General features: G+C 55.8%; 1 protein-coding gene across 5 annotated transcripts in view; it reads left to right on the forward strand.

The window, feature by feature from the left end:
- ADGRD1 (adhesion G protein-coupled receptor D1) overlaps positions 1-24,602 on the forward strand; it is a 157,308-nt gene that overhangs the window by 75,592 nt on the left and 57,114 nt on the right. For all 5 annotated transcript variants that reach the window (XM_064481327.1, XM_064481328.1, XM_064481329.1 and 2 more), the window contains one exon: positions 6,705-6,846. In XM_064481327.1, the coding sequence (XP_064337397.1) occupies positions 6,705-6,846 (142 nt within the window). The remainder of the gene's footprint in view (positions 1-6,704; positions 6,847-24,602) is intronic.

Below are 24,602 nucleotides of genomic sequence, written 5' to 3' on the forward strand. Positions count from 1 at the left end.
CTTTGAGAAAGTCGCAAAGGAAGATGCAACCTACTTTCCTCTGAAACATCCCTTCTCGACTCTTTGGGGGAAATTTCTCCAAACCCGAGATTCTGAGTGAAAAGTGGACCCACTCGTGGCCCCCACGCACTTATTTAAGCTCTCACTGCTGAAGGTTCAGACAGAAACGGACTTTCCAGTGAAATCCAGGAACATGTATTTATGGCTGTCACCGGTCCCAGCTCCTCCTGCTCACTGCATGACAGGCCAGTAAATTGAGGGGCGAGCTGTTGGGGGCGAGGAATAGCGACTTTCTTCGGAAAGCCAGCAGATGGAGAAGATGGTGGACTAGTGTCCCAAAGAACTGTCTTCCCTGAGTTAGAATTCAGACTTCTTTTGTACTCAGAGGGGAGGGAGCAAAGTCAGGTGTTCCCTGGGTCCGGTCAGCCTCCCGAGGGGTGTGTTAATTTCGTCCTTCCTGCGGTCGTTCCCAGGGGGGCCTGGTCAGGGTGCTCCCTGTGAGCTCAACCAAGGTGTTTTAGCTTAACGCGCACTCCCTGGGAGGCAGGTTCCCCGAGATGGGCCGTTACGTGTAATTTAAGCTCGTTGGTGAGCTTGGCACGTGCCTGGCTCCCTCCGTGCCTGCGTTCTCCTTTCTAAGAGTGGTGCCGGCTGTCCCGACGCCCGAGGGGCTCCGTGAGCGCTTAGCTCGTGGTTTACATAAAGCGCGATGCCCTGGAACGTGACATGTTAAGCGCTCGCTGGCTTTATCCCTCCACAAGGTGGTCGGACGTTCTCCCGTGACCTGCCTCTGAGATAATTAGCAAGTTGCACGCAGGATCAGAAGCAGACCAGTGGAATCGCGCTGATAGCATTCTGGCGTCTGCATGTGCAGGCACTGCTGACTTCGTTCCGTTTTAGTTTTGTGCACGATCCTCTTCACCTGTTCATGGGTTTTGTGAGGTTGAAAAGACGCGGTGGAACCGTAATGTCCTTTAAATCCCTCTGCAGTGTTGGGGGTGGAGTCAGCACGTGAGTTTAAGGCACTGGGATGCATTCCCCAGCCCCACGCCCCGCCCTGTGTGGACCACTCAGGGCCCAAGTGACACCTGCCTGGGGCAACGCCTGACCGTCCACAGGTCCTGGGCGGGGCTTAGCTGGTCTCTGCAGGGCCGCCTGCACACAGCGGTCCTCTGAGTCTCCCCTCCCCTGGCCCCGCAGTACAAGGAGTGTTGAGTTCTTACTGATTCTCTTCCTGCCAGACGAGCGACTCGGATAACTGATGCCTTCAAACCAGCCACCTGAGCTGGACGGGGCAGGGTCACCTGCTCCCACTCCTCCTCCATAGAGGACATGCGGCCCAGAGCTCCAGCGGTCAGAGACGGGCTGAGACTGGCCCTCAGGGTGTCAGCGTCTCGTTGATGGACTCTCAGGTGCTTCAGAAGGATGCATTCCTGGAGGCTGACTCAGCTGAAATGTCTCCACTTCTTTGTAGAGTTAACGCCGAGCAATCAAGGCAGGAGCAATGGCAGAGTCAGAAAGTACGATCTTGCAGCCCTTGGTGTAGTCACTGATTCATCCTCTGTGCCAACACCACTGGGCGAAGGGCCGTGGGGGGACAGGGCTGTCATTCACCATCACCCCACGGGGTACCTGCTAATCACCAGGTGAGGAGGTCCCCGAGAGCAGAGTTGTTGTCAACCTCACTCCCACCAACAAGTCTTACCAGCACTGGGACAGGCTGACATCCTACGTCCCCCGAAGTGAAGCAGTGGGAAGGAGTTAGCATGGCCGGTGGGGTCATCTTGCCCCCAGGTGCTTGACCAGAAGCCCCTATCAGGACACAGTCAAGGGACATTCTGCAAAACTTTGGTTTGGACTGGGGAACCGTCCATGCAGTAGAAGGAGTGGGGGCTCTGCCAGCTCGGGGAGGACTGAGACCCGGGAGTCAAATGGGGTGCAGCCCTCCCCTTGACTGGAAGGAAGCAGAGCTCTGGAGGACACCGCAGGGACACCGGGGACACTGGCCTGTGGGCCGGGCGCCAGATCACGTATGGAAGCCACGTTAGCTTTCTGAGCCAGATGATGGTGTGGTTGTGATGGAGGGGACAGACTTTATTTTTAGAAGATGCACATTAGAGCATCCCGAGGCGAGTGTCATGACGTACCTTCTGATGGCTGAGCAGAAAGAAGGGGTGTGTGTTGCTTGGCGTTTCCAGCGGTTTGTCGCTGCTGTGCTGGTGGTCAGCATGAACGCGGCTCTGATGGCGAGGGTGAGGCTGGGCTCCAGAGTTAAGTGGAGTTTTGGGGCTGAACTAGCTAGACAAATGGTTCATTTACTAGAGAATATTTGCAGTTTAAAAACTTTTTTTTTACTTCCCTGTATGACTAGGTTTAACCGTGGGCCCCCGATACTCAGAACGGTGTCTTCACGAGGCCCCTTTACGGGGTCCCCGTGTGCTAGCTTCTTTGGCTCAAGGATCAGAGCTGATCCTTCCATGTGCTGGAAGTCAGTGTTTCGCCTGCAGATTTCAGAGTCCCCACATCTGTCCCTGAGATCCTGGTGTCTTCCATCCTCTCTGTGTTTAACTGAAGGCAGAGATGACAAGAGGGGTGGTCTCGGCCCAAATGTGCTGAAATTTGGGAACCTGCAGACCCAGACTTCGGCCTGTGTCAGTCCAGCCCCCGTAGGGGCCAGATGGGTAATTCGGGGGAAGTTGAATTCACGGGTTATTTGCAAGGACCAGGGTGTGCTCACCACTGTAAAGGGTGATATAGCAACAGGAAACGTTCTCGGAACAAGGGAAGCGGGTGGGCTGCGACCTCCTCGGGCTGACGGGGCAGGAGGACACAGCTCCTGAGCGGAGCTGGAGGGGCCGTGGACAGGCCACCAGACAGGCACCGCGCCCGACGGTGGGCTGGGGCCGACGTGGCGTGACCCCCGGGAACAGTGCTGTCTGGGGCTCACTCTCCTAGTGGATTAAAAAAGAAATCAAACCTGGATCAGATTTATGAAAACAAAGCAAAACCCTTATTAAAATTCAAGGAGGGGCGAGGATGTAGCTCAAGTGGTAGAGCGCATGCTTAGCATGCACGAGGTCCTGGGTTCAGTCCCCAGTGCCTCCGAAAAATAAACAAATAAACCGGGTTACCTCCGCCCGCCCCACCCCGTGCTAAATCAATCAGCTGATCAAGGGGCCGGAAAGATTAAGTGAAGTCATTAAAACAAAACAAAACAAAACAACCTCTTTTTATTCTGAAAAAAATTCAAGCATCTGTGAAAACAGAGAGGTGGTCCTCTCCGGGTCACAGCGGTTCCCACCCACGGCCGTCTGCGCTTCGTCCGCACACCCGCCCTCTCTCCCCGGCCCCACCAGTTAGTTATTTTGAGGCAAATCTCTGACATCGTTCAGTTTCATCTGTAAATATTTAGTCTCTATTTTTAAAAGATAAAGACGCTTTAAAAGAGACAGAGTAAACGACGTTCTGTGATCGCATCTAAAAAGTAAACTTAGTCGGTCCGATGTCTCGTCCCTGTCGACCTGGGTGGGTCGTGTTGGGGCGGCGGGCTCCCCCTGGATGGGGCCTCTGCAGGGCAGACCCAGCCAGGAGGAAGGGCCTCGCTGGCTGCAGGAGGAGTGAGTCACTGGGGACCAGCCATGCAAACCCGTCTGCTTAAACTGGGAAATCGCGCTTTTCCAGAGTAAAAATATTCTTAGGGGCAGGGTCGCCCGACAGCCTCACCATGATTTGGTGAGTCTGGCATCCATTTCTGCCCTGAAACGCGGTGTTTACCAGGCTACGTGCGGCTGAATCCTGGAGTGCAATCATGGAATCTGAATCCGCTCTGGATTTGCAATCTGCCTGTTGATTTAAGGTTGTCCGTTAAGGCTTACATTTCCCCCGTATGTGTTTCTTAAGACTTTGATCTAAGTCATCATTGTCTGCTTGTGAGCAGATTCATTCATCCTGCACATTAGTGGAGGACCTACTGTGTGTCGGGCAGTGACCAGGATGGATAAGAATTGGGCCCCAATGGAGCTTATATCCCAGTGGAAGGTGACCGCCGACCGGACGAACTATTAGAAAATGTGCACAGAGTTGGGGAAGGGGGAGTGATAAAGGTGCTCTAGTTTTAGGGTCTCACACTCATGGTTGCGATTTTATTGTTGGCTCATATTATAGTCCTAATTTCTGCTAGAAAAATGATTTCTAGTTTGTCTGGTGGAACTACACACACGATGAATTCCCGGACTTCTGCAGAGAAAAGCATGACTTTAAGGGGCTGGGTACCTGGAGTCTCAGGGGAAACAATGCTGAGCTGAAACATCTTAGCTCCCCGGAGTCACGGGCAGAGAGGCCGCCCACCTGGGCCGCCTGCTCGTTCTGTGAGCGCGTTGGCCTCTGTCACTGGGGACCACGGCTTTCTGTCTTTGGGTCTAATTTGCCCCTGGTGACATCAAGCCAGTCTTAACTTTCTAACACAGAAGCTGAACCACAGGCATTCTCAGCGGGAGTGATGCCACCTCTGTGGGGTGAAAATTGGTTTTGGGGACAAAGAGTCTGAGACGTTACAATGGCTGTGGCTTTGCAAAGTTCCAGAAAGCATATTTAGGTACGTAAGCAGATTTCCTGTATCTCTGTGATACTAAAATTCCATGGGGTGGGTGGGGTATTAGAAAAAAATGTTTCTAAAAAGACTCTTTAAGGGGCGAGAATAAAAAAAAAATGTTTGGGAAGCGCTAGGCTAGAGTGATGCTTTCTTCTCGGTGTGTTTTGGGTTTGAAAATGCGTGTTTCCTCTTCCACGGGTGTCTTCTAGCTTTGGGCAGGCTCCAGTGAAGGTTCCCCGAGGAAGGATAACCAGATAGGGGATCGGACGTGTTTTGTGAGTTTCCAGGGGAGCCTCGGGGTTTCGCCCTGGGTGGTGATGGCACGGGCACGAGGAGTGAATGCCTGTGTTTTGCCTCAGACCCGGGTGCTTGGTGGCGTTCCGTAGAGATACCCACTTGCTCTAGTGAAGGCAGGGCTGGGCTGTTAAACCTTTATGGCGCTGTTTGTGTAAACATCTCATGCTTACCATTCCAGGAGTAGTTCCGCGTGCCTCTGGGGGCCTGCTCTTTCTCAGGGACTCGTGTGAGAAGCGTGGGCAGAGCGGGCGGGGTGGGGGGAGGGGGAGGCTGCTGGCCCCCCCGGCTCCGCCCCAAGTGCCCCAGTTTGAGTCTAGGTAGCAGGTAAAACTAGTCGAAGGCGGAGGAAGACGGTGTGCCCAGCTCGCAGGGGCCCATCAGCTGCTCTGAAGATGGTTCTCTGGGCAGAAACACACGGAGGCGCGGAATCCTCAGTCGGGCTTTGGAGAGTGAACAGGAAGGCGCGCCAAGTCCAGATTAGGCGAGAAACCCGCACATAGCTGGGTGCCCCGAGTGGGGCCGGATGACTCCGAGTCTCAGGCACCCTTGCGGAAGCTGCCTGAGATTCAAACTCCAGCCACAAACATGCTGCCCCAGGCCAGGCAGGGCCAGACGGGGGCGAGGCAGGCAGTCACCTAGAGCACGGCATTCGGAGCAGTGCCCAGTCTGGGAGTCATTCACGGGCCGCCTGTGCCAGACCCTGACCGTGAGCACCTCCTTAGCTCTTGCCCCCCAGGTTCCTTGCTTGCCTGGCCCTGAGTATCCTTTCGGCCTCATGACTCCAGGAGGCAAGTGTCATGTATATCAGTCAGGGTTCTTTTGACTGGGTTGTAAGTGAGAGAAACTCCAGCTCGAGCTGTTTTAGGCAGAAGAGGAGTTTACTGGATCATGTAAACTGAAAAGTGCACGGGTAGGGTGGCTTCAGGAGCAGCTTGATCCAGCATCCAGTTACTGTCGCTCAGCTCGATCTCTCAGCTCTTCTGCAGGGTGGACTCCCTTCCCAGTCAGTCTCTCTGCTCCTGATTGTAAGCCACCACCAAGACCTCACGCTTCAGGGCTGACATCTAGCAGAGAGACGTGAGACTCGCTGATTTAGGATTTCTCATCTGAACCTTGTTGCTTCTCCTGGGATCTTCCTGGCTCACGTGCTCATCCCTGAAAAACCCCCAGGAGGAATGCAGCGCTCTGATTAATTCAGGCCTGGACAGCAGGGTTTACTCTTGAGTCAAGGAGGGAGTCCCTTCCAAAGCACACGGGCTGGAAGTGGGGAAGGGTGGTCACCTGGAGGGGAGCTGAGGTCCCTTCATCGGGAGGAGAATGACGGGATCCTGGGCGACAGGACAGCGGGTGTCCATCACACGACTTCTCCCCGCACTGGTTAACAATCAGGGCAAGCGAGGTTCCACCAGGGGAGTCACTTGCCCAAGGCCACACAGCCAGGCATGGGCTTGCTGAGGCTCCAACTCACTGTGCTGGCTTCTCTGCCGTCCCCACTCCATGGGCCACCTCCCCCTCTTCTGCTAGATTATAGGCGCTGTGCGGTCAGTGGTTCCGTCTCACCTTGGCACCAGCTTCAGGCCTTAAAGAGAGAGCCACGTCCTGGGTGATAGAAATAAAAGGCCAACCCCGAGACTTCGGTCTCAAAAATCTGGCTCCACGTTAATGGTTTTTACTGGTGCACAGTCGATTTACGGTATTGTCTCAGTTTCCGGTGTACAGCACAGGGGTTCATTTCTGCATATTTTAAACCCGAGCCCAGCGGCACGCCGCCCCTTTGAAAACCCTGATTTGTAACGATGTTCCCTTTGTTTCCAAGGATCACTGAGGCAGCACATTACAAAAGCTGCTTGCTGTCTGCCGCCAGCCACCTGATCTCCCTGGAGGTCTCCCCGACGCCCAGGCTCTCCCAGAACCTGTCGGGCTCCCCGCTCGTCACTGTCCATCTCCGGCACCACTTGGTGAGTTGAAGCGAATTCGCCCTCATTTCTGTTCTTCGGTTTGTTTTGCAACGAGGACTGTTCCGTCGTCTGTATGATTGTGCACAGAAACCTAGGAGGGATCGGTGGTGGCGGCCGGAGTGAGCAGTTCTCTCCCCAGCGTGCCTTTTCTCCTGACTGTCTTTGAGCTCCCGGGGAAAGGCCCCCGGGCAGTGGGGGGGATGGACACAGCACTGACCTCGGGTGCCAGGGCCTCTGAGGGCCGGTGTCGCCCTCAGAGATGCATGTGCGGCGACTGTGGGTGCTTCTGACTTACAGCGTGTCCTTTTGGGAGGAGGGGACAAACTGGCCAGTTGTCCCTTACCTTGATGACAGCCATTAGCAAGACGAAGCGCTCTGCTGTCTCTGAGAAACGCACGTCCGCGCTTCGAGAGACCGTGTTTACGCTTTGTGCCCTGGGGGATGAGCCGTTCGCCTTGCTCCCCCGGAGCCAGCGCTCTCTCTGCGTTTGCTGTGTCCTTGTGGGCGGCGGGAACCACAGAGGTACTGGGGACACAGGTGTGCGCCTGTCCTTGAGGAAGTGCAGCTCTTCCTGTGCCGGGATCATGTCCTGTGTGTGACACAGCGTCGATTCAACGCCCGAAGGCTGCGGCTTTTCAGGAACTCAGTGTGCATTTCTGTTGTTTGAAGTAATACAGAGAGGTTTCCCACTGGGATTTTTGACTTCATTCTGCTTTATACTGTTCCGTCCCATTCCACCCACGCTACCTGAAGACCACCACACTACCTGCTGCGTGCCAGCTGCTGGGTTTGGGGCCTCTCTTGCCGGTCCACGTGTGAGTGCGTTTCATCCCCTCCTGGACGAGACGGCCCTTGGGCTGCTGAGGGAAGCCGGCCAGTCGGGCTGGAGGACCGCTCACTGCAGCCTCTGTGTCGCCCGGCCCGGCCCCTCCTTCCCCGCGGTGGCAGGTCCTTTCTTGTCTCCCTGGAAACCCAGTCCGCCCAGTGGTCCGTATTTGTGCTGCACAGGCCGATGGGTGCCCCCAGATGGCCGTGGCCTCCTGACCTCTTTCATCCTGACCATGTCACCTCCATGTCACCACCTGTCTCATCAGTCCTCAGGGAAGGACGTCTTCCTCCTCTTCTTCAGTGCTACCCTTTCTTCAGGAACCTTCCCTGCCCTCTGCTCGCCACCCACCCCCGCGTGCCCCACCCCCCTCCCCATGATCCTTTCCATCCTGCAAAGGTGCCCCATCCACCTGCAGAGAGTCTTGACCTGAGGATGCCCCACCACCCTACTACCAATCTCTCTCACCTTTTGAAAATCACAAAACATTTAAAATTTTTCATTTGTGTGGGGGAGAGTAGAGCTCAGTGGCAGAGTGCACGCCTCGCATGCACGAGGTCCTGGGTTCAATCCCTGGCACCTCCATTAAAGAAAAATGCATCAACAAACCTAATTGTCTCCCCCCAACAACAACAAAATAAATGAAGCTTTCCAACTGTGGTAAAATACACATCATCGCAGGAAGTTTACCACGTGAACCGTTTTTAAGCGAACAGTTCGGTGATGCGAAGTGCATTTCGTATTGCTGTGCACCCGTCACCACCACCCCCCTCTAGAACCCTCTTCATCTTAAAAAACGGAAACTCTGTCCCCGTTAAACACTGACCCCCACCCCCTCCCAGCCCCGCCCCCCCCACCATCTCCGTGGCTTTGACGGCGCTGGGGACCTCACCTAAGTGAAGTCGTGCAGGACTTGTCCTCTTGCGTCTGGCTTGTTCTGCTTGGCATCACGTCCCCGAGGTTCACCCGTGTCGTGACGCGTGCTGAAATTTCCCCCTTTCTAAGGCTGAATAATATTCTGCTGTGCGGATGGATCACACTTTTATCTGTGCGTCCATCGACGGATGCGTGGGTTGCTCCCAGCTCTTGGCTCTTGTGAGTGATGCTGCCGTGAACGTGGGTGGATGAGCACCTCTGCAAGACCCTGCTTTCAGTCCCCGTGGGTGTGCGTGCAGAAGGGGCCGCGCCGGATCCCACGTTCTGGGGACCTTGTGGGACGTGCACCTCCCCCTTCTCTTCTTCGAACTATTCAAAGTCGATTTGCACCATCTCTGCTTTCTATACCCATTTCCAAGCTGCACAGAATGGTCTCAGAAGTCTGCAGAGACCTCTGCTCACCTGAGCTCCGTCAGGCCGGCACCCCCGAGGCCCCGAGGTCCCCACCCTGACCTGGCCCGCGCGGGCGCCGCCCTGACCCTGACGCCGGCCCGTCTCTGCCGCACCGCCTGCTCTAACTCCTGAGACAGGTGTTGCTTCGGTCCCTCTGTGTCACGCTCACTTCTCTGAGTTCACGGGCTTGCTGTGGTTTCAGTCGCCACCGCCGTGCACACGTCCCTGACGACAGGAAGTCCACAGCTTCCCTTGGCCCCGCCCGGCAGCTCCTGCTGGCTGGCGGGCTTCTCGGCTCCAGGCGCGCAGCGTGGGCACCTGGCCCCGAGCATGCGTCCTCAGGTCCGGTGCTTCTGTCGCAGCGCCGTCCGCCTTCGGCTCCGAGTCTGGGACCTTGGCGCCCTCCTGGGTCCTGGCCGCTGCGCTCCACGCAGGCCCGGGGTGTCCCTCCCACGTGCCCTCCCTCTGGCTGCCCGCCCCCCGGTTCAGAGTCTCGTTGCTGATTCGGTCCTGCCTGAGCTAGGCGCTTCCGGACGGTTGTCCCTGCTTCACTCCCGCCAAGTTCCCAGGCTTATCCTCCAGAAATACACACCAGATGGTGTTACTCACCTATTTAAAATCAATCAGTGACTCAAGTTTCCCCGAAGAAACTGGGCCTCACAGTCAGGTCTCCAGCGGACCTTTCCTAGCCTGACTTTCCATGTGAACCTTTGTCCAGCAGAATGGAAACACTCGCTCTCCTTTGAAGTCCAGGCCCAGTCGGCCTCTCCATCTTTCTGTGCCCCCCTCCCTTCGTCTGGAATCCCTCCTCCCATGTCTCTGGGATCCGGCCCCACCCATGACAAGGTCGCTGGAGTCGCTCCCAGCTCCTCTGCCAAGCCCTCTCTGATCTCCCGGGGAAGAGCCGTTCTTCCCTCCATGGCGTCCCTGCACTGCATCGGTCCATGTCCGAGGACCTTTATTTCTGCAAGTCTGCCGTCTCTTCAAGCAGCCGGGCCTTTCTGCAGAAGCCACCCTGTTCCCCATCTGGAGTCACCTCTTCCTTCCATAATGCCCCGCGTTGGGCTTTGGATCCGGCAGCGGCTCAGCGAATCTTTGTGCTCAGAGCAGGCAGCCTCCTCCTGGAGCTGTGTTGTTATCTGTGCGTCTTTGTGTGGAGAGAATGCTCGTCCTTGGGGCTCTTCCCCCACAGCCCCCGCGAGGACGCTGCTAACTCTACGAGAATGAGCGCGGCGGGCTCAGCCTGCATTGGAAATTGAGTCCTGCCGTGACGCAGAGGCAGCTTTAGTGCCTCCAGTGCTGGGAGTTTTGTAATGTGGCGTTGAGATATTGCAAGTCTGTAATCAAGAGAGCATAAAAGCAGAGAAGGCTTGCTTTAAAGACTCTGGCAGCGGCATGCATTTGAGGTTGAAGTTGCCCCAGTGAAGGGGGGCTGTGGGTCACAGCAGATGTCGGGGGCCAGCTGTGCTGGGGCTGCGGGGTGCTGAGAGCAGGCAGGCTGGGGACCAGGTCCCGACCCCGAGACAGGAGGCTGAGCAGGAAGGGTAGGGAGGAACAGCCTGGGGAGGTGCTGAGAAGACAGCCTCGTGCTGGGATTTCCCGGTGTTTCCCGTGAGTTCACATGCGCATGGGCATGTCCATGCACGTGTGCACACACACACACACACACACCCAGTACACATGGAGACACACTAATACAGGCGCACAGCCGGACCCAGCACGCCAAAGGGAGAGTGGTAGGAGGGATGGCTCACGAGTCGCGGGCCTGTCCTGGGCCAGAGGGTGCCAGGGAAGGGGGTGTAGTTCCAGGGTCACCTGTCTGGGTTTGTGCACCGAGACAGCAGCCCCCCAAGCCATGGACCATGCGCACAGACGCACTCACACATTCCAGCACCCAGGCTTCCTCCTGCGTCTGGAAGGCGCCCACGTGCTCATGGACAAGTGCTCCTCGGGGTCTGTGACCTTCTCAAAGCACAAACAGGCACACACACGCACACACTTTGCTGGACCCAGAATACACACACACACGCACACACAAGTGCACACCCGTGCCCACAGCTCCCACACCCCCATCCTTGTTAGATTGGGTCGGCGTGAGCCTGGAAATTGAAGAGTGGCCGTGATTTTGTTTTGTTCATCACAGTTTTTTTACCCCCCTGCCAACCCCTTTCCGAGTGGGGCCGGCTCCACCCTCAGGAGGGCCCCCCCCCCAGGACCTCACAGTCTGCCTGCTCTCCCACCCAAGCAGCCCCTTCACCTTCCCCCTCCTTCCAAGCAGGGCTGCCCCACATTCTGATGGCACCGAACCCTCGCCCTCACGGCTCGCAGCAAGGCAGGGAGGCTGTCAATGGAGTTCCCCCTCTACCCCCGATGTGAGATTGCGGTCCTTCTCCTGCTGTTTGCGTGTCTCTGAGGGGCGCTGGTCCCAGTCACATGCCGCCACACGCCCGCTGCGGAGCACCCTCCCCCAGAGTTTTCCCAAAGAGACTTTTCATCCAACAAGACAAAACCTCACAGGATGCCGGGGTCAGCGCACCCTGCCAGCGGGGGCTCCCCCTCAGCCCGTTTCTTTTGGGATGCTCTGCCATCGATTTATTTCATGCCACAAAGAGCCCTGCTGTAAAAGTTTTTCACAATTTTCTTAGGAAACCAACTCAAGTCAGTTGCTGCTGCAAACAAATGAACAAACCAGAATCCACTTGCCTGCTCTCGAGCGGCTTTGCTTTGAGACCTCGGTGTTCGCGGCAGTGCGACGTGGGCCTGCGGGTGGGGACCACGGCAAGTTACTGTGCTCTCCCTTCGTGAGTTACAGCGTCTTGCGGGGGAGATGCTGTGAAACTGCACAGCTGTCCTTCATCCCGTTACTTTCTCCGTGAATTTTAGCTTCCGTGGGTGGTGGTTTCCTGCAGAAATCATTACTGTAGTGTCTGCATAATGGTGATTTCTGTGTCCGTCGTTCCTTCTGCATTTATTAACTGCAACACTAATATAAGGACAAAGCGTCATTCATGCATTCAATTATTTATTTACATCAACGTGACTCCTTGAATATTTCTTCCCTAGATTATAATCCAACAACGATCACTGTCTATTTCGTTGCTCAAATACCCCCAGCTGTGACCATCGGGAGCTTTTTTCCAGTTGGCTTTTCTGTGTCCTTTTGACGTGCCTTCCTCGTTTTTCAATCTTTTCGTACTTTCTGGCATTAAAGCCATTCTAGGCTCATGGAACCCACCCTTTCTCCAAGAAGCCCCAGGCCATTTTATTGGAGAGCGGTGGTGTTTAGACACCAAGATCTGGGTGCCAGGTGTGCTCATTTCTGCTGGGGTGTCGTTGCTTCCTGATCCCCTGAGCAGACGGAGCTGGGAAGTTACGTATGTACTTATACAAGCGAACACATGCACTTCCCTGTGTCTGTCCATCTGTAGGTACGTATGTCAAAAAGCATGGGTTCATTCTGATAACTCTTTCCGATCTAAGAGCACAGAACTCACTCGCGTCTTTCCTCACATCCGTCATCCTCCAGACCTGCCTCTCATTGTTCTTGGTGTTTGTTTCTTATTCGTTTAAGTGCATTGCACACAGCAGATGCAGGATTGCTCACCGTACCCCTGTGGGAAACAACTGTGCTAACTAGAGAACAGCATTTGTTCGAGTTCTCTTGGATGTTGGCTTATGTGTGACGGCTGAAATTCTGTTTCACAAACGTGCCTAAGTCTGTTCCTTTCTTTCCTGCTCCCAGAGGGGTTGCATCCTTTATGGTAGAGTGAGATTCATCGGTGCTTGTCTGTATCCCCTTCCTGGTCCATTTCAGTTGCTGATTCACTGGGGGCGGGGTGCATGTGGTCAGATCTGTGCAAGCAGGTGCACTCAGCAGAGGGGCCCCCCCCGCCCCGTCCCATCCTCTGTTCCTTCTGCTCCACCCCCACCCACGCACTCTAGGTAAGCAGTTCTCTTGGTTTCTGGTTGGTCTTTTCTGTGTTTTGTTTGTGTTGAATGAATAGGCATGTGTACATTTTCTTCCATCTCCATCTTTTTCCCCCAGAGGGAAGTGGGCTGCAGAAACTCTTTTGAACTTTGCAGTTTTTCACTTCACAGTATATCCTGCACATCACTCTAAACCAGTTGATAGAGATCATCTTTTTTTTTTCTGCACAGTGCTCTGCTGTGTGGCTTTCTTCAGCCATCATGGCGTTGGGAGTTTGAGTTGTTTCCAATATTTTGCAAGCAATTTGTTGGAGTGAATGACCTTGTGCATCTGCGTTTTCCTGCTGTGAGAGGTACAGCCTCCAGGCCGGGTTCTCCAGAAAGTGTGTGTCTCCTTGCAGATGCCTCCCTACCCAGGCTCCTCCCTCCCTCCCTTGTCTTGCCCTCTGGCCGTTCAGGGGCAGCGGAGGGACAAACAGCAGAGAGGACGGGAAGAGCTCAGCCCCTACACGTGAGGTCACTCTGAGAATGGACGCTTTCAGCCGGTTCCTCCCCTCGGCCTCTCCTGCGATCCACGCGTGCACACGCACATGTGTTTAATTCGTTTCTGAAGATGCAGCCTTACGAGCTGTCGAGCACAGACAACAGAACGGATCTCCCAGATGAGATGTGTTGCATGGTGATCATCCACAGGGCCTAGATGAATAGCGATTTGGGGAGCAGCAGAGCCTAGAATAATGCCCCTCCCCCCGAGTGACGGAGAGGCTCTGGAAGGGGTGGGCGGGCGGCAGGTGCCGCCGGGCCGCTGGGCTGCCTGGGCCGACCCGTGTGACCTGGGGCCTGGCTGGGGGGAGGCGGAGGGTGGCTTCGAGTGGTGTTGAAAGCCACTGGGCTTCAGGTGTAGCTGGAGAGGCAGCACCAGATGGAATCGAGTGTCACTACTCTTTTGGCAGAAACAATTTTCTTCTTTAAGGACACCAGCCTTCCAGACTCAAGATGCTGAGGAGAGAGGTTTGGATGAGAGTCTCTTTGTTCTGCGAGGCTCTGGGCAGGGGCTCCCTGGGACACTTTCACTGCTCCTTGACACATTCTCGTCACAGGGGTGCCTTGATAGACCAGGGACAGCGAGGGAGGGGAGGTGAGGGGAGGCGGGAGGGCGGGGGTGGGGGGGCAGTCCTCTGAAAACACCCCTCCTCCCCCCACCGCAGCTGGCGTGCCAGCTTCTGTTGGCCTGGCTGCTGCTGCTGGGTGTTTTGCAGAAGTTTAGATTTTTTTCCTTCTGTGAAATCAGAAAGATGCCAGTTTGGAAACCAGAGAAAGAGAAAGGGTGGATTCAAATGCAATGCCTGTTTTAATGCTGGGTTACTGAAGTTATTTTTAAAGAAGCAAGTTTCTGAGCGAAGTCTGTCGTCCTGAGGAGAGGCGGGGAGGAATGCCGATCACACAGCAGAGGACGCTAATTGCGGCTTCTCGCAGCCAGGCGTTCTCCGGGGCCTTGGAGGTTTTGCTTTTGAAGGTTGCTTTTACATTTCTGAGGACGGTTTTGGAGGCTTTTTTGGGTTTCAGTGATTTGTCCGATGGGAACCGTTTCTCATGGAGGCCCGTACCAGCGGGAAGCATGGGGGCGAGCAGGGCTCAGGAGGAGCGTGGAGGCTGGCAGGCTGTCCCCGTCGCCGAGGGACACATGGCAAGGCGCCGCCGACCTTTATCCCTGGGGGGTGCGGGGGGGGGGCAAGGCTGATGGGCTGCTTCTTCTGGCCTGGAGCGGGGGCTCCGTGGGGTCTCCCCGGGGCTGTGGTCTCAGGCCCGTCCCCAGGCCTTCGTCGGGGAGCTGCAAGGAGGGTTAGCTAAATCCGGGATGAGGGTGGCCCACTGAGGCGCGGTGCCCGTGTTTCTGGGCCATGTGGCCACATTGTTCCGTCCATGTCTAAGCCCAGCAAGTCCCATCTGTTACATCAGATGGTCGGGCAGCAGAGGGCAAGTCGGAGCAGGATGCTCAGAGCCCAGCCTGGCCTCTGACCCCAGGGCCTGGAACATGCACTGAGGGCAGACAGAGAGGCCGGAGTAGCCGCAGGCCTGCCCGGGGGCCCCACCGCCACCTTGGGCCTGTCCCCGGGCCGTCCAGGGGCTGACTGGTCTCATTAAGCTTCCCCTCTGAGCCCGACAGATTTCTTCTCCCAAAGTGCCGATTTTAGTGTCTTGTGGGCACCTGTGTCTCATCAGCTAGGACGTTTGCATAAACCTCGGGGAGTGGGCTCCGGGAGGTTCCTGCGCGACCCCAAGCCTCGGGCGTTGAAGTCCCCACTGGACAGAAGGACGACTCCTTTCCTCTGGGCCCTGGGCCTCCTGGCTGAGATGGTCCTGGCTTCTGTGTTGGTGAAATTCACCAGGCAGGGCTTCTCAGCCGCGACACTACTGCTGTGCGGCGTCCAAATACATTTCCGAACGGTGCCAGGGGCCGCTGGAGACGCCCTGCAGAGCACCGCCGGTGCGTGCTCCGGCAACAGTGGCCGCCGGGCCATTCTCGTTGCTGTGTGATGGCCCGTCCAATTTATTTACCCGTGGATATTTGGTGGTTTCTCATTTCGGACTATTAAAAACAGTCACTTTTCTCTGCTTGCTAAATTGTAATTTTTTTAAGTAAATTTTTTCCATCCTTTTTTTTTTTTTGGTGGAGGGGGGAGGTAATTAGGTTTATTTATTTATTTGTTTGTTTTTGGAAGAGGTAGTGGGAGTTGAACCCAGAACCTCATGCACGCCAGGCATGCGCTTTACCACTTGAGCTGCACCTCCCCCCCAGTTAAATTGTAATATTCAGGACTAGACTTAAGAGAGGTGCAAGCAAGTGGGTTGATGTTGCTGAGAGGTGTGAGCCCTCCTGGCGGGGGTTGTGGCTTCGCCACCGTTACTTCTCTAGGATGTGCTGTGCATGAGAAAACAGTTTTATTTTGAGTGGAAAAAAAAAAAGTTTGCTATGCCTCCTGTGGCCATTCATTGGCGCTAGGGACCTGGGATGTTCCTGGTCCGCAGACTGCCTCGTAAACCCTGGTTCCCACATACGGTGATTTAAAAAAATACACGTGCGCGCACACACACATAGACGTGCGCATGGAGACACACCGACACACACATGCACACACATGCAGACACACACAAGTGCACACATGCGTAGCCGAGTGTCATTTGAAGCCCCGCCATCCAGAGGCCACCACCGTGAACACATGAACGAGCTTCCTGGGGGAGCTTCTGGAGGGGAACGTGTGTGCTCCGCAGCTTCCCGTCAGCAGTTTGAGCTATCCATGCTGCCGCTTCCTTTCTCATTTAGCTTGCCTGTGTTTCCATGCCAGTAACTATAAAATACAGAATCATATTCGTGGCTGCGTAACGGCCTGTTTATTTACTGTCCTTCTGTTGTACATTTAGTTTGTTCCCTGTTTTCATGACTATAAACGAAACTGTAATGAGCCTGCTGTGTTCTTGTTCAGTTTTTGCTGTAGGATAACGTCTTCAAAGTAGAATCGCTCAGTTAAAAGTCCACGCTTTATTCTTCTCCTTTTAAAATTCATTTTGTGTGTTTAAGCTCAATCTCCATCTCCTTACCAGGGGAGGAAGTGGTCTCATGGAAGCGAAGTGTTAGAGCTAGAGGCACAAAATAGATAAACAACAAGGACCTACTGTAGAGCACAGGGAACTGTATTCAATTTCTCGTAATGAGTCGTAATGGAAAAGAAACTGAAAGTACACATATGTATGTATATATGTGTATAATCCCTTTGCTGCACACCTGAAACTAACCTTGCAAATCGACTACACATCAATAAAAAAATGTTAGAGCCAGGAGCTCACAGTATTCTGAGCAAACGTCTCCTTTCCTCCCAGTTTTAAAAGTAGGCATGCTCTTCAAGTGTAGGGTACTTACAGAGAAGCACACACGTAAGCGTGTGCCGTATGGCACTTCCACGGAGTGAACGCACGCGTGACATCACCTCCCCACCAGCAGGAAACAGCGCGTGCCCAGCATCGCAGAGCGCGCCTCCCGGACACTGCCCGTCAGTCGGTCTGGGGCAGAGCAGACAGTGCGTCTTGGATGTGCCGTTTGGTGACTGAATACAGGCACTTCTGTTTGTTGTAAGCCCGGGAGAGGAGCTGCAAGCTTGTGGGGCACGCACGTGTTTACTGAATCGGCAACGCCAGACAATTCCCCCCGAAGGGGATGCTGGTGCACCCCGTCATTCATGTGCGGCTGTTCCAGCTGCCAGCACGTGGCCTTGTCCGCCATCTCCAGGCTTGCTTTTCTGGAGGCTTATGCTGTCTCGTTCGGTCTTTATTTGCTTTCCCTTAAAGACCATGCTGTCTGCATGCTCGTTGACTGTTCTGGTGGTGCGTTTTGGTCCGTGTTATCCCAGTCTGTGCCCATTTTTCTACTGGGATGCCTTCCTTTTTCCTCCTTATTGACTTTCAGGCGTCCTTGCGATATTCTGGGGTGAGTCCGTTGTCGGGTCTGAACTGCAGGTGTCTTTTCTGACTGGGTCTTGCCTTTTTACTCTTGGGGTGTCTCCCGAGGAACGGGAGTTTTACATTTTAACTCACTCTGCCTCATTCAGCCCTTCTTCTGTGCTTCGTGCTTTTGTGTCCTGGTCAAGGAACGTCGCCTGACCCGAGGTCACAAAGATGGTCTCCCTGAAAGCTCCATTGTTCTCTCTCTCACGTTTGGACCAAGTCCTTCTGTAACAGTTTCTGTGTGTGCTGTGAAGCAGAGGGCAGGATTTATTTACTTTTCCCAGGTGGATATCGCATTTACTGTGGGCTGTTGGTTGAAGCGATAAGCCTCCCTTTTTACACTGCCATGCCGCCTTTGTCATCAGCCAATTCACTGCTCACGTGTGGGGCTGTTTCTGGACTCTGCTCCTGTTTGTTTATTCTGGTGCCAATACCTCGCTCTCCTGCTGACTGCTGCAGGTTTCCAACAGGTCCGGAGACGGGCTCAAGCCCTCCACCTTGGTTCTACCAGGTTACCTGGGCTATTTTTGGTGAGATACCCATTTTAACATTTGATACACATTGACACACATTTGCTACACAAAGTACTTTTTTGGAAAGCTTGTAACAACGTGTACTGCCCCTGAAGAGGCACCAGCTTCCCCCCATCATTGCAAACTCTGATGGCAAGACGTCCCCTCGCGCTGTTACTGTGGCTTTTTCTTTGCATTTCTTTGATGATTACTGCAGCCAGACGTCTTGTCCCACGGGAATCGGCCACTTGCATTTTTATTGCTCATATCATGTTTGTTTCCCCATTGACTTCTAAGCGCTGTCTGCCTAGTACGGTGTTAACTCATGGCCTGATGTCTCAACCTACCACGCTTACTTTTCATTTTGACTGTTTTGATCATGTGCAAGTTAAAAATTTTTATAGCATCAAATGTATCCACCGTTTTCTGCAGAAGAAGGGTGTGTTAGTTTCTAATTGCTGCTGTAACAAATCACCACAGAGTGGTTTAAAACAACACAACTTTACAATCTTGCAGCTCTGGAGGTCAGACCTCCAACATCAGTCTCCTTGGGCTAAAATCAAGGTGCCAGCAGGTCTCCGTTCCTTCTGGAAGCCCCAGAAGAGACTCTGTCTCCTTGCAGCTTCACCTTTAACCTCTACTTCCATCTTCATGTGTCCTTCTCTGTCTCTGACCCTCCCACCTCCCCCTCCCACATCAGACCCTTGCAGATCATCCAGGATAATCTCCTATCTCAAGAGCTTCAACGTAACCCCACCTGCAAAGCCCCTTTTGCAGTGTCAAGTAACATTCACAGGTTCTCGGGACGAGGATGTGGTCTCTTTTGGCCGGCCGCGTTGCTCCCTTTACCGCGGAGGGCAGTTTAGGGGTCTGCAGAAAGCGCCTTCCAGATCAGCACCAGTGAAGCCCTCCGGGAAGGCAGCGGTTTCTGAGCGTGGACAGCCACCACTGTGGGGTGGGCAGACTTTTCTAAACCATAAGACTGGACCTTTCCCTCTGATGGATGTGATGCGACACAGAGGCAGATAAATGCTCGCTGCGCCTTACTCCTTCCCCAGCAGAGGAGCCCGGTCAGCTGTGTGGCAGGGCCGGGACGCTGGATGTCAGCATGTGTCCTTAGAAACAGTGGTCTGCCTGCTTCCATGGAACCGAGAAAGTGCTCTCCCCGGCTTTGTGGCCACGTGTGAATGCCAGATAATTCAGCGTGTGGCACCCCCAGTGTGTCCCAGTGACATGGAGAAGAAACAGAAGACCACTAATCTAACACTCGTGTCAAAGCCCATCTCTTAAGCAGCCCGTTTGCTGAACACAGAGCATCTCTTGTCTGCAAGGGAAACCAGGGAGCTGGTTCAGCCGACTCTGTGGTCCTGGGGTGACCGTGGGCACCGGGCACCTCTCATCACACAGTGTGTCTTAACCACGCAGCCATCCTCCTGTGGGGCTTCCAGATTCCACGTGGGCAGAGGAGACACCGCTTCTCACTCTGCACTTTTGAAATCGCTCCACGGACACCCTGGGAATGGGAATGCGGGCCGGGCAAAGCCTCTGTCCCCACTGTCTGCAGCTCCTGTTAAACGCGGGTAGGGAGGGCCTCGGGCTGCCCAGCCTGCCTGTTTGAACTCTCTGCCTTTTTTTTTCAATGGCTTTTCTTCCAAGAAAACTGAGATGCAGTGTCATGGGCTGGCTTGAGTCTTTCCAGCCCTTTAACCTCATCTGCCCACCTCCCTCTCCATAGTGCCACCAGACAGAGGCCTCTGAGAGCAGAACCAGCTCTGGTGGGCGATGTTCGGGGCTGCAGGTGTTCGCCCAGCTCAGCTAAAACTCTGGACTAACATCCAACCCCCTCCCTTCAGGGATGCTTCCAAGCCCCACTTCCTTTCTCTGCCATTGCCCTTTGTGGGACCAGCAGGGCCCACCACAGTCCCAGAGCCCTGGAGCGCTGCAGCTCGTGGAGGGGGACGGGGCTGCCCACGCCCTGTCTCCTCCGAGACCTCGGGCTCCTTAGGCAAAACAGCCTAGCTTCCTTCCAGGGACCAGCGCTGCATGCCAGACTGTGGGGGGTGGGGGCTCTTGCCGCCACTCAAAGCACCCCAAGATGTTGTCACCCCCACCTCCCACATCCGGGGTGTCTGCCTGCCTCGTCGGTGTGAAAGCAGGCGGAGCTGTTCAGGTGACTGGCCTGTGAGTTGCCACCTGGGCAGGATGCCTTTGAAATGACCCCAGACTGGCCCCTTGCCTGGTTCAAATGTCCACATGTGGCCCTGGGATTCCTATGCCTTTGACCCCCCGAGAGTGGAGGTGACATTTCTGTCCAGATGCAGCCCCCAGCTCTTCAGACAGAGACCACGAGGGCTCTCCCCGAGGAATCACAACCTCTCCCCAGCGGGATGCGCCCCAGCCCCGCCCCCAGCAAGGCCCCGCCCCGCGGAAGCCCCGCCCCGCGGGAGCCCCGCCCCCGCCGGGCTGCTGAGCCGGGGGCCTGGTGGAACTCGCCAGCTGGCTGTCTTCAAAGGGCGTCTCGCAAACCCACCGGTCACTGTTCAAGTCGCCTCCCTCCCCGGGGACGAGCCACCTGACGGATCCCAACACTCGCTCTGAGAGTTCGGCCTTGTGGTGGGCGTCACGACTCAGTGCGGGTCCCTGAAAACATACTCGGTGGTTCCGTGGAAGCTTCCGGCCGGCACTCGGTGGCCCTGGCGGTGAGGGCCGGCGGCGGCCAGGCGGCCGCGGGGGGCGCGTGGAGCCGCCGCCACGAGCCCGGGCTCCCCTGGCGGCGGCGTGTGGCGCTGCCCCTGCCCTCCCGGCCTCCGCCCCGTCCCAGCCGGGGGCGCTGCTGGGGAAGCCCCGGGACCGCCTCGGCGGCCCCTCGGTCAGTCCGGTCGCCCCCCGCCCCCCCCAAGCCGGGCGAAGCTCCCGGCGGGCCTGCGGCCTTCGCGGACACGCGAGGAGACCGGCCCGCGTCCAGCGCTCCCCGCCGCGCGGGAGCCGGCTCGCCGCGCTGCTCCTGCCCTGCCTGCCGAGCGGGGCTGTCGGCGGGCCCCCGTCGGCTCGTCCGGATGGGGTGGGGCCGGGGTTCTGTGCGGCGGGGGTGGGGCGGGCCGGGGTGGGGTCTGAGGGAGCCGAGGTTTCCAGAGCCGGCCTGCACGCTGGTGACGTAGACGCTCATTCATTCACCGGACAAACACTGGTTGAGCACCGCGCGCGTGCTCTGCGTTGTCGCGGGCTCCGGGGACGCAGACGTGTCCACATAGGGTGTTCTCTTCCCTGCTGGGAGTGTGGGCGTGCTGCGCTGGGCTGCTGGTTTCTTTCTCTTCTGAGATTGGCCTGGACACATGGAATCCTTATTCTTGGCGGGGCTGGGAGCGTGTGTGGTGATGAGGGCGTCTAGACGGGCACCTCTTTGATGGGAAAGTGAGTGTGAGTCCCTCTCATCCAGCTCCCGGAGTCGGGGTGATGGGCTGGAGGCCAGCGGTGGGGAGGACGGCCTGTGGGCTGGGGGGACACAGGAGAGGCAAGGGACGTGGTCCTCGCCAGGGGCCAGCACAGCTGCGTTGTTCACTGGGGGAGGACGGCTGAGTCATGGTGGGGCCTCGGTGAAGAGGCAGAGGGCTGGGGACACACACGGTGTCACATGGCGCCGAAGAAAGTTCCATGCGAGCTGATGATCTGGGGTGTTAGTGTCTGAGCATTTGCTCGGTGCTCTTAGCAGGACATAGCCCGCCCTCTGCTGGCCCCACCACGTGGATGAGAAAAGACCAGCCTGCTGGCTCGGTTTCCATCTCACGTCCCAAATCCATTCATGTCCCATCTCCACTGTCCCCACCCAAGATCTTCCTCCCTCGTCCGAGCCCCAGGGACAGTCTCCCAATGGCTCTTCCGCTGCTGGACTTGCCCCACCGCCCACGTGTCCAGAGCGAGGCAGTCGGCCCTCCACGTCCATGGGTTCAATCAATCTGGCTCAAAAATATTAGCAGAACAAATTCCAGAAAGTTCTGAAAAGCAAAACTTACATTTGTTGGGTGCTGGCAACCGTCTGCCTAGCACCTGCGTTGAATTTACAACTAATTTCATAGCATGTCCCTTGCAGTGGGCGTTATAAGGGATCTGGAGGTGACTTTGTGTACGTGGGAGTCGGTAGGTTGTATGCAAATACGAAGCCATTTTACGTAAGGGGCTTGAATGTCTTCGGCTTTTGCTATCCGAGGGTGGGGGGATGGTCCTGGAACCAGTCCCCCGTGGATACCGAGGGATGACTTCATTCGAAACATCCGTCAAATTGAGTGACTCTTGTGCTTGAAACCCTGTTCTGCCTTCCCTGTGTTCTGAGTCAGATCTAAGTCTACAAAGCCCTGCTGTTTCCTCTCAGCCCTGTTCTGTGCTGCACTCCTCTTCCCTCTCTGACTCTGCCCCGGGGCCTTTGCACCTGCCGCATCTGCTGCAGCTCAGACCAGCTGCAGTGTCGCTCTCTGAGGGGTCTTCCCTGACCCGGGGGGGGTCACCATCGTGCCCTGTTCCCTGGTGGCACTAACACTCAGCATGTCGTCACTTGATGGGTGTTTGTCTTTCCCCCAAGCTGTGCACTTTGTGCGTTCTCGCTCGTCACCCTGTGGGCAGCAGATGGCACACAGCAGGGTCTTTTGACGAGGACACTGAGCTTGGAAAAGTGAAATGACCTTCTCCGAATTACCCAGCTGGGGAGTGATGGCGACAGGTATTGGATCCAGGTCTGAGAGACACCAAAGCCCCGAGTTCAGACGCAGCCGGTGCTCTCTGGGGGATAAGTGCCGGCTTCGGTTAGCATCTTCAGACGTGTTCTGTGTTTCATGCCAGGGAAGAACAACGCACTGCTCAAGACTTAGCTTTTCTGCATTTAGTTGTCGGTGTGATGTCGGTAGCTGGTCCCCAAACATGATGTTTCCTTGATTGTTTTAAGGTTTGAAATAGAAACACTGCAACGTCAATCACTTGACTGGTGTGATGCTGTTGTCATGTTTTTTTTTAAGAAGCTACACGGTAACAATGTAAATGGAGGTCAAAATACAAGAAGAAAGATGTTCCCGTCTTCCTAGATACAGTCCTATTCACGCCTCGCACACACGCGTGCGTTTTATACAGCAGGAGCCGCCACGTAGATGAAGGCTTTCTTCTCCCAGTTAATTATTTTCCATCTGTCTGTCAAAGGCAAATGATTGCTTGGAGATTCATTCACATTAAAACGAGTAGAGAGAAAAATTATGCCACTATTAAGTACTCTTATTCTTGCTTGTTTATCTGCTTTAAAAAAAATAAGCAAAGCTTTAAAAACAAGCCAGTGTTGGGGAGATACGACCCTGCTTCTGTCTCCAGTCTGCTCGCCCGGGCGCCTGTTTGCACGTGCTCGCCATCTGGGGCGCGCTCCCGCGGCGGCCGGGCGCTCGGCGACCCGGCACCTGGGCGGACCCTCCCTCCCTGCGGACCAGGCAGGTCTGGGCGCAGCCCGGGAGGCGGCGCAGCCGGACCACGTGGCCTGGAGCTCTCCCCACTTCCCCGTGCTTCTCTGTTGCGGGGTCTTGCTCTTTTATTTGGTATTTCAGAGCAGGCGCCGTGTCTGATGGAGAACGCATGTATTTTCTAAACTAGGCTTGACAAATCTTCCAGTTTTCAAGAATCCATAATTCATTTAATATGAAAATTCTCCAGATTTTTGGAACACGGTTCAGGCCTCACACAACATGCCTGGAGACGAGGACCAGCTCCACAACTGTGGCTCCCTCCGGGTGCTCCCAGTGCTCCCATCTCCCCCGTCCTCCTCCTGTCGCCATGATCATAACAGCCAGCGCGGCTCGCAGCTCTGAGCGCTTCAGGGTGCCAGGGGCTGGCTGGAGCACCTGCCCTGAATGCAGGAGTCCTGACTGCCCCGCAGACAGTCTAGCTGGGGGCACATCCTCTTTCCTCCCCTACTGGGGCAGAGGACAGAGGGGCTGGTACTGGGGTCCCAGGACAGGTGTGACACACTAATGCCTCCAGGGGCCAGCCCCAAAGTGGCCCAATGGTGAGACTCTTGGGCACTCTCCCTGCCCCCGCCCCGTGAGACTTGCCCCCACCTGTGACTCTAAACCCCGGCCAGGAGGCACTGATGGTTCCCATGACCCCCCACTGCCCACTCCCACTCCTGGACACTGGGTGAAGAGATGGGCAGGGACCCTGTGCACCCCGACCCTGGCCGCCGGGATGGAGGCCCAGACGACTGGGTCGGAGCTTGGCCCCGACAGGAGGTGTGGCAGAGCAGAGGGGTGTCCCACATCTGTGCGACATGGAAGTGGCCAGCACCGCCTCTAAGCCATCACGGACAGACGGCTTCCCTCTGCCAGGTCAGGGGTGGGAATTCCAGTCTGAGCTGCAGCCTTTCCAGACAGAAGTCTGACCAACTGCATCAGCAGGAGGGGCTTTTCCCCTTCGTTAGGGGGGCTCCGGGCGCAGCAGTGGTGCTGTAAGACCCCCACCACGGTGCTTCGTGGAACGTGGTGAATCAGTGGGAGGAGGTTCGGCTTCGAGGAAAATGACGTCATTATCGTCAACCACTGCCCCCAGAGCCCCCAAAGGTCTCCCCAAAAGCCCCCGAAGCCCCAAAAGACAGCAGCTTGAACAGCGGGCTGGCTCTGTCTCTGGGGGGGGGGGACAGT

Source organism: Camelus dromedarius, chromosome 31 (assembly GCF_036321535.1).
Source record: "Camelus dromedarius isolate mCamDro1 chromosome 31, mCamDro1.pat, whole genome shotgun sequence".
Lineage (NCBI taxonomy): Eukaryota > Metazoa > Chordata > Mammalia > Artiodactyla > Camelidae > Camelus > Camelus dromedarius.